The 9,717-nt window shown below is 37.4% G+C and overlaps 1 protein-coding gene across 2 annotated transcripts; it reads right to left on the minus strand.

Moving 5' to 3' along the window:
- Positions 1–984: 984 nt before the first annotated feature.
- On the minus strand, positions 985–9,488 carry LOC147496671 (Chaperone DnaJ-domain superfamily protein). Of its 2 annotated transcripts, none has more exons than XM_086559617.1 (4): positions 9,411–9,488; positions 9,252–9,325; positions 8,897–9,075; positions 985–1,447 (listed from the first exon to the last, which is right to left on the minus strand). In XM_086559617.1, exons 2-4 carry the CDS (start codon positions 9,252–9,254, stop codon positions 1,291–1,293), a joined length of 339 nt encoding a protein of 112 aa, XP_086415743.1. In that variant the 5' UTR covers positions 9,255–9,325; positions 9,411–9,488; the 3' UTR covers positions 985–1,290. The 2 variants fall into 2 exon arrangements, with proteins under 2 accessions (XP_086415743.1, XP_086415744.1); XM_086559618.1 differs by having other exon boundaries at positions 9,252–9,322; positions 9,411–9,468.
- Positions 9,489–9,717: the final 229 nt, after the last annotated feature.

The raw sequence follows: 9,717 nt of genomic DNA on the forward strand, positions 1-9,717 counted from the left end.
TGGTAGTCCATTCTATAGAGGATATGAAGGAATGTCTTGAGGTGCTCCATATGAAATCCCCTCTACTCAAGGATGATCCTTTCTTAGCAGCAGCAGCTGCTCCAAAATTTGCCTCTCTGAGATGTGAAAGTGTCCAACCCAGTCGAGCAGTTGCTCTGTAGTCTGTAACTCTGTACCACCTTGACCTTATCATCCACAGGACCAAAAATCAATGATTTCTCTTTGCTCCTAGACAAACTTAGTGCATCTATCGCTGCTTGGGTAGCCTATTATTGTCTCAAGCACGGAGATCCACAATGTCCAAAGCAGAATAGAAAAGGTCATTTCCGTATGATGTTGTAATATTCATCAAAAGTACTTTGATAAGGAAGACACAGTCACACAGTCATAATTTAGATCTTCAAATTTGAGGGAGGAAGCGACCCTATATAGTCATAAATCTGTATACTGTATGCAGATGCAAAATATGCTTTGCATTCCAACTGATTGGTTAAACATGAGAAATTATCCATAAAAAATGAGAAGTTATCTTTTCCCTTGTAACACACAGGAGGTAAGAGAGTTTTGGCACGATAAGTTTATGCCGAATTTAACATGGATTGTGAGTCGCCCTCGGTATTGAGATTTGGGAGTGAACCTCGTCCACTAGTCCACAACTTCTTTGGGTATACAACAATTTCTGTCTCAAATTGGGTACACACAAATCCCTATAGGATCCAAAATACTCGAATTTTGTTCCTCCTATGCCTAACCAGTCATACAAGTCAACACACGCAAACCTGCTACTGACCGTGAGTAAGTATAGCATCAGTTCCCAATAATGTCAGTTGGCATTAAGGATTTTGAAGCTAGAATTCTGATAATTCACTGTGGCCCCATTGATCAATGACAATTTTAGTCAGTGTAATTGAAGCACAAAACCAAAAAAATACGCCATCTCTGCCGTGCAAACAGAAGTTTCAAATTTGGAACTCCAGCAGGCAATTCTAAAAACAGTACCTTGATTCCCATCAAGCTATAGCTCCGCAGTTCTAGAGAACACAGTTCAAATGGTTACTGCATACTCCCACGCTTAACATACTAATAATACAGTACTTGTTGACTCCCCAGATATGAAACATTCTCCGTCTTAAAGAAATGAGTGAAAAAAGAAATACTGGCACCATGAAGCTATCATAATTTGCACCTCCCACACATAAGGGGAGAGTTGCATTATCTAGATGGTACAATAAAATTATAGGCTCACATACCAAGAATGGACAGAGTAACATCAAAATATCGCCAATGGTACTAAAATGCAGACCCACCGCCTTTTGTTTTACCAAGCAACATATCTTTAGCCTCGTTAATTTTCCGAGCCAGGTAACCACTTCCACCTCTATCAGGATGGTTTGCAGCCATGATCTTTCTGTGTGCATCTTTAATCTTATCTGGTGGTGCACTCTCCCTGACAAAACAAAACGACTCCGGATAATGAGTATGTTAATACAAGCAAATACCTGAAACATGAAGGTGATGCAAATATCTAATAGTAATGTGACATGAAGTACGTAATAGTTTGTGTGACGTGAAATATGTAATAGATTGCAAATATGTCACTTTGTTGATTTACTGTGTAATTGGGATGGGCCTAGTGAGATGAGCGAGCTTTTTAATTACCTAATTAGGGTTTTGGGGAGGTTGAGTGTAGTCGAGTACCTCCTTGCAGCTTAGAGCCTTGAACATTATAGCATTTATTATCTTTCTATGAAAACAAAGTTAATTTTACTGATCAAATTAAAAAAGAAATAACAAAAAAAAAATGGACAATCAGGTAGAAGAAAGCAGCATATGCTCATATATGACCTTATTTAGCACATGCAGTCCTCCAAACTAGTCACTCTATCCCAGTAAATATATTAGTTTGGAGACAAATGGGGAGAAGGTGGACTGCGGTATCCTTTTTTCCTACATAAAATCATTTTCCAGTGTATTATGGATGATGAGCTATCAGACATGTAAACTACCTGCCCTGGAATTATTAGCCATGAGATCAGGTCTAGTTAATACCCTCCATATCAGACTAAGAGCATTTGCAATGCAGGTGATAATTTTCCCCCCCTCTATCACCGCCACCTCATCACTTATTCACCCTCTTTTCACTAACCCGGTGAAAAACAAGGTGAAGCTGTGCAATGCAAAGGTGATAAAAAATATCTCGGACGGGATGTTGGATTCCGTCTGGACGTAAAAATTGAAAAAAACACTCCGGACGGAATGAAACATCCCGTCTGAAATTTTAAAAAAACCGAAAAAAAGTCGAAAAATCATGCGAGACGGAATCTAACATCCCGTCCGAAAAAAAAACCCATTTTTTTTTTAAAAAAAACACACGAGACGGAATCCAACATCCCGTCCGAAGTTAACAAGTCAGTGAAAAACTCGGTGGAAGGTTTCACCTTGTTTTGAACTGGGGAAAACTATCACCGAGTTTATCACCCTGCATTGCACAGCACTTTTGGACCCAACTAGGTGATAGTTTTCACAAACCCCCCTCTATCACCTGCATTGCAAATGCTCTAAATGACAAGAAGAAACCCATCGGGTAAAAAAAAAAAACTAAATTGGCAACAATCATTGGGTTATCTAATTTTTATTTGAAAATAAATTCCTGTGGATCTCACTACCTCTGAACATATTAAAATTATGGGTTAGTAACCCCACCCCACCCCACCCCCATTTTCAAAAATATTAGGGATACTCCCTCAGTTGCAAGATCCAACGGTAATACTTTTTCATGTGAAAAAAAACACTTCATCTCGTAGCCGTTGGATCTTGCAATTGGGGGGAGGGGGTTTCCTAATTGCAACTAGTAATATCCCTAACTAACCATAAAATTATCTATGTATACTTATGTATACTGACACAGATACGTGCGTCGTTGTCCGACATGGTGACCTGATGTAGGACATGGGGGCGCATCTAATTTAAAAGAAAACTGTTACTACAACTAATTCTTTCGCTCAAGACCTTACAAAGCGCATCACAAATAAGTTACTATGAAAGTGGCATACCATGAAGCCGTAACTTTTTTTTTTTTTTAATTTTTATTGGCAAGCCTTGTTTTTTAAAATGAGCTCGGCAACTCTTTGATGCTAGAGGAGTTCAAGCCCCACCATACCTCTTGTATCATCACCCAAAGGTTTTACCAACTTTGCTAGTTGGCACCTGCATGGAGTCATAACTATATTAAGGTGGAGTCCAATGGTCTCTCATCCCCCAAAAATGTGGAAAATCAGCCCTCTAATGGTCCCTCAAGCCCCCATTCCTCCATCCCTGTCCATATATCATTTGGAATATATGAGAAGTGATTTCAAGGTTTTAGGAGTAGATTCAACGCCACTTCAACTCGTGTAGTTTGGAAAAACTAAACCAAGCTAGTTGAAGTGGCGTTGGAAGCATACAATGATTTTGTTATTGATTTTATAATTTTCCATTTTCAAACCCCTCCAATTGAAGTGGCATAGAATGTGGATGACCCATTGGGACGCATGTTCGTAACCCTCATCCACAAACCACTTTTTTTTGAGGATTTGAGGATGAAAAGCTCAAAACCATTGCACTTGGCTAATAGATTATGTTCTTAGTCTTTTTAGATTTTACAGCAAAGTAGTAAACACCTAGATTGAAATCGAACGCGTAACGTGTCAGTGTGTCCGGGTGCCGAACACAGATTTGTGTAAGAATATATTTTATTACTTGGTTTTAATCATCTCTAATATGTTCCTTTTTTCCAATTCTTTTTCTTTTAAACTTAACTCTGTTCTTTCGATTCAACTCACCATCCATGCAGGGCCAGAACTTACCCAAGAGACTATAACTGGAAACCTTGAAGTGCTTCTGCTCCACATAGTAATGCACTAAGAGTTATCAACTTTTTCCTATTACAAAGTTTTAACATTTTTCACAAAAGGAATGAAGGGATCTCATGGGTTAGAGTGAATATCCTGTTTTCTCACTCTGGAAAGCACGACTCCGTGTTTCTTTTAACTACTTTTGTTATCTTTATCCTTTGTTCTTGTTCGAGGAGGGCAAAAGGCCACTTATAGTAAATTTCACTGTTGTTGACCAAAACTGACCAGACAAAGCTCTCTATTTTGGTCAAGAATAAGAACAGATCTTCTATTATCTTGATCGATTTTGTCAACGGCAAACAGATCGTTCCCTCTATATCAAAAACCTTCCTCCATAATCTCAAGTGTTTGAGTAGATACAAGGAGACCCCAACTCAAGCAGTAAGAGATCTTGTATTGGGGTTCCTTGTTTAAAGTAACACTACCAAGCCTTGATAGGTGAATCATATGTTCAAAATTCCGTCCTCCATTATGTAGAGGTGTAACAACTTGACAAGGCTAGCTAGTAGGTTTCTTCAATGAAAAGTGTCTAACATATCCAATGGTTAAGGAAGCTTTGACAAAGCATGATATTTATAGATAGATGAGAGATGGCTTATGACTAAGCACCATCAGTAGGAAGTCATGTCTGAAGCTCAAAAGTAACTACAAAATAGCTTCTAATAAGGGGCTCCTTTATTTCTACTTTAACACTGAGAAAGACAAGAAGGTGGTGACGGAAATGGGACCAATCCGCATTGCTGGAAGGATATTTGTTAAAAGACTTACGTCTGAAGAAGTGGGAGCTCAACTCCACCAGATTAACTTTCATTCCATTTGAATTAATATTTGAATATTTTGAACATTCCAAAGAAGCTATGGACTAATCAAGGTATTCGTATGTAGCTAGTATGATTGGTGTGCCTATTTGCTTAAATGAATCTACTAGTAAGAGGCAGACTTGTCTGCGGGTTGTTCTATAGAGCAGGTTTCGACAATGATCCTTCCGCAGGTTCACCTATGGAAACCTTGTTATGGTTTGTATAAAAATGAATGTCAATACAACTTCAGCCTACACCTTCAGAATTGGAGCTAAAGCGGGAATTGAATACCCTTTGTCACCAACAGTTTGTTCTAGTTGAAATCGATTTGACCATTTATTTATAAATACCCGAATAGAGTTGGCCCTATTTGGACAGCCAAGATGTACCAGAGGCCCGATATTACAAAAGTAACTGGTCACAATGAAGTTCAGAAGCACTTAATTAATCCTAATGCAAAGAACACAGAAAAACAACAAGGCATTCTAATAGCTGAATTAGCTACAGCCAGCAGTTTTAGTAAATGCAAGGGTAAGCAATACACAGAGCTTTGGCTAGCACTCCTTCACCTATATCTTGAATTATGAGAAGCTCTCCTCGAGTCTCTAATTCTAGGACTACGAAACAAGTTGTGAAGGTAGTCAGTCCTTGTACTGCTAAGGAAGTATTGGAATCCTGTGCGGTAGATGATCTATATGCAATGATGGTAATGACCTAAATGTCAATGAAGGTGTGAATCGAGATGTAGCTCCTTGTAATCTAGATAATGAGATTGTTGAGGTGCAGCAAATGAGTTCTGAGAAAGTATTGCTTCTACAGAATTCTGATGTCATTTGATAGTGAAAGGGACAGAAAGCAAAAACCAGTAGCAGAGCTCTAAGAGGAAGAGAGGGAGAGTAAGACCAAGAAGGTCAGGGGAGAAGAACAACAGACGTTCCACATGATAGTAATATCAATAGGCGTCGGGAATGTAAGGGCAACAAATGACACCTTTAAAGCTAAGGCGATAAATGATCCCTGAGGATGTTTTATGTTCTTTGGCCAATCAGAAACATAAGTTAGAAGAAATCTGATTTCACAAGAAACACTTCCCCCCCCCCCCCCCCACCACCTTTTTCTTATTATTTGGTGTATTATATTTACTAATATTTATATATTAATATTATGTTTTAGTAAAGGAAATAGATTTTTCAAAATATGGTTTAGTTAGAATAGAAGAGAAACGTGGGGATAGTTATAGGGACTAACTCACGTATCTTTCTCCTCTCTCCTAAACATTCCCATTAAAAAAAAATAAAGAGAAAAACCCTACTAAATAGAAGAAGTAGAGGAGAAATGGAGAACGTGAATTCGTCAATTCGCCGCAACTATCAATATTATTCGTTGTCCGTCTTTAGCTTCAACACGGTGAGTTAGATTTTTGTTTCTAGTTGAAACATGATATTGTTGTGGTATGCGTTATTCATATGAATGTCTATGGCCATATGGGAACTAGGAAACCATTAATAAACTATAGGGATTTATAAGAAGATGAACAATAAATAATACACCTGAAAACTACACTGCGCAGTCTTTTATTCCTGTTTAGATGGAGATCCTCTCGTACTCGGTTTTATCTCAAATTTAATCCATAGCTTTCTGATAAACTGTAGTCTTACATATTAAATTTTTAGACCGATCCAAAGGTTAAGTTTCTGTCGAGAATGATTGTAATTCGGAGGTTATTTATTTTGGATCAATGCAAGTTATCTTTTTCCGCAATTTTATATAGCTGTAATTCATTGCTTGTTTACCAAAAAGGAACAATCTCGGCTCACGCTTTGAGATCAGTAAAATCTGAATGAGGTAGAAATAGAGTAACATCTATTTGTTGTCGATTTGGATTCTATGAAAATCGAGGCGTGACGATAATATCGATATTGTCCCCACTTACGTCGCCCAGACACGAAGACACCAGATCCAAAGTCTTCTCATCCATGGGTGGGGGGATTTATCTCAAAAGGCCTCAACATAAACCTAACTGTTGGATCGGTCTATAAATTTCATATGTAAGACTACAGTTTATCATGAACCTATGGACTAAATTTTATATAAAACCGAGTACATGAAGATATCCATCTAAACAGAAAAAAAAAAAAAAAAAAAAAAAAAACTGTGCAATGTAGTTTTCAGGTGTATTGTTTACTATTCATCATCTTCTCATAAATCCCTACAGTTTATTAATGACTTCCTAGTTCCTATATACATTCATATGAACAACACATACCAGAACAACCTATCATGTTTCTACTGGAAACAAAAATCTAAAAGACGAGGACAACGATATTATATTGTGCAGCGAACCGACCAATTTACATTCTCCTCTTCTTCTCTTCTATTTTTCTTCTTTTCAGTAGGGTTTTTCTTTTCTTTTTACCATGTTTTTTTTATGGGAACGTGTAGGAGAGAAAGGAGAAAGATAAGTGAGTTAGTCCAGATAACTATTCCCATGTTTCTCTCCTATTCTAACTAAACCATATTTTGAAAACTCTATTTTCTAAATCAGTAAAAACCTAATATCAATAAATAAAATAATACACCAAATAATACGGAAAAAAAAAGGTGGGGATGGGGGGTACAATTAGTTCTTGCTTCTCAAGACCTTAGTGTGTTGTAGGTGATTTTGATAATGTACTGTATTCTAACAAGTTGGATGTGTTGTTGTGCACCCTAAAGAAACTGCAGGCTTTATGGACTTTTTGATTAATACAGGACCTATTGACATAAACTTCTCTTGCGGTATATTGACATGGTCTGACAATGAATATGGAGCTTCCAAGACAATGTCAAAGATTTGTCGTTGCCTAGTAAATGTTGCTTTAAATAATGCTTTTTAAACTAAAGCTGTCTTCTTCCTTCAAGTACAACAATCACCATTAAGCTAAGATACATTGACACGGACACGTGTGTCCATATCCGATGCGGATACGGAGTGTCTGACACGGCGAAATATCAAAAACTAAGGTATATCACACACAATATGTGTCCTTGTGTGTCCGATACAGACACGTGGATACGTATCCGACACAGATTATTTTTGAAATATGGTGTGTCCATGTAACATAGCCATTAAGGCTGAGTCCAATGGCTCCCTATCCCTTTAAAAGTAGTGTTAAAGTCAATAAAGTAGAGCTAAAGTCAACAAAATAGAGCTAAAGTCAACATATTTTACTCTCTATCATTATTTTTCTATGTATATATACAAAGGATTCTACTCTCTATCTCTATTTTACTCTCTATATATAGAGATAGAGAGTAGAATCCTTTGTATATATAAAGAGGAAATTAATGATAGAGAGTAAAATCTGTTGACTTTAGCTCTACTTTTAAAGGGATAGGGAGCCATTGGACTCAGCCTAAGTCATGCATCTAACAAGATACAAATTCCTATAAGATTTCATAATATATTGCGCACACAGACCTATGGGAAGAATAATTACTTTGCTTGTGCCTATCCGAAGATTTTGTGGTCTAAAGTGGAGAAGACAATCGATTTAAATGGAGATGTCTATCCCGTTAACAGAGAACGGTGTGATATACTAAGGTTTTGTGAAGGCAAGTCTCCTGAAGCAGAAATCTACAGGGTGTTCATATGTGCAACTGTTGCTTATTTTAGGAAGGAGAAAAACAACAGGAGATTTAACTCTTAAGTCCTTTGAGGATAATGTGCTGGGCCTCACAATCCATATTACATCCTGAACAGTCATCATTTTCCATTTTAAAAATGAAGAAACATTTGGACATTAAGTGGAAAAGCACTCAACACGAACAGGAAAAAACCAGTTGCCTAAACCTTACGGAGTCCGGAAACTTACTGACACAACCACAGGTACAGAATTACTAAAGTGAAATTCTCTTACGATTGGCTGGAAATGATATTTCCCGAAGGATTTTATACTTCCACTCAACATGGTCAACCATGCATGTCTTTTCCCAAATGATATGAAATTATAATTCAACACATAGAGAACAAGGTCATGAAAACACGTCGATAGTATGTGACACTAACAAGTAATATACAGAAAGCTGATATTTACATCGGGTCATTATCCATGAAAGTAAAAACTGAAGAAACGCTATTAATTATGAAACGAATAATCCATATGTATCAATCCTTCATTTCTGTGATAGCAAGCAAAACGGATAAATAACATGTAAAATTACCTAACATTGAGAATACGAGATGCTTCTCTTCTAGTCATTGAAGGCTCGAACCCACCATCGTAAAACTTGCGTAATCTAGCAGTAGGTGGTCGTGCCTTAAATGCCTGCCATGCTTGGATTCCATATTTTCCAGCATATGCCGCAGCAGCAACTGCAATTCCTGCTATAAACGGTGTACCCTGATGTATAACCAAAGGTCAAAATTACTAAAGTCAAAATCTTTGACCAAGAAATAAACATGAAACACACCACCACCCTTTCATTTTCTATGTTTCCTAGATAAAAAAGTAAAAGGGCACCTTTTTCTTAATAGAATGGAAAAAATGAAATGACATGGTATGTAAATAACACTTACCATTTCTTAGAAAGTTCCAGGCGAGGGCAGGTTTCAGAACAAGGAGATTGTTTGAATATATGAGGTGGTACCTTCTTTAGGAATCAAAGATGAATGATTACAAGATGGTGTAATAAGTAAATGAGAAGAAAAAGGAGGAAGAAGGGGGAAAGAAAATACCTGTGAGAGTTGATGGCGGTTGAAGGAGTTGGAAAATGAGAGGCAGCCTTGTTATATACGGAGAGAGAAGGGAGAAGAAAGAGTGTGTGAAATTTATTTATTAGGCCCAATAGGCCCACGTAGAGCCCAACAGACTTTCTTTAATGGGCCAAGATCTTAGAAAGAATAGAGATTGGGCCATAGGACTGTGGGCCCAATGCGTTTGTAATGCGATCCGTGCAGTATGCAACGCACTTGTTCTTTTAAATTCTTCCAAACCGTTACCCATTAATACAAAATCTATATTACCTGAAAAATGGAGGAGTAT

Source organism: Coptis chinensis, chromosome 5, assembly GCF_015680905.1.
Source record: "Coptis chinensis isolate HL-2020 chromosome 5, ASM1568090v1, whole genome shotgun sequence".
In the NCBI taxonomy this organism is placed as follows: Eukaryota; Viridiplantae; Streptophyta; class Magnoliopsida; order Ranunculales; family Ranunculaceae; genus Coptis; species Coptis chinensis.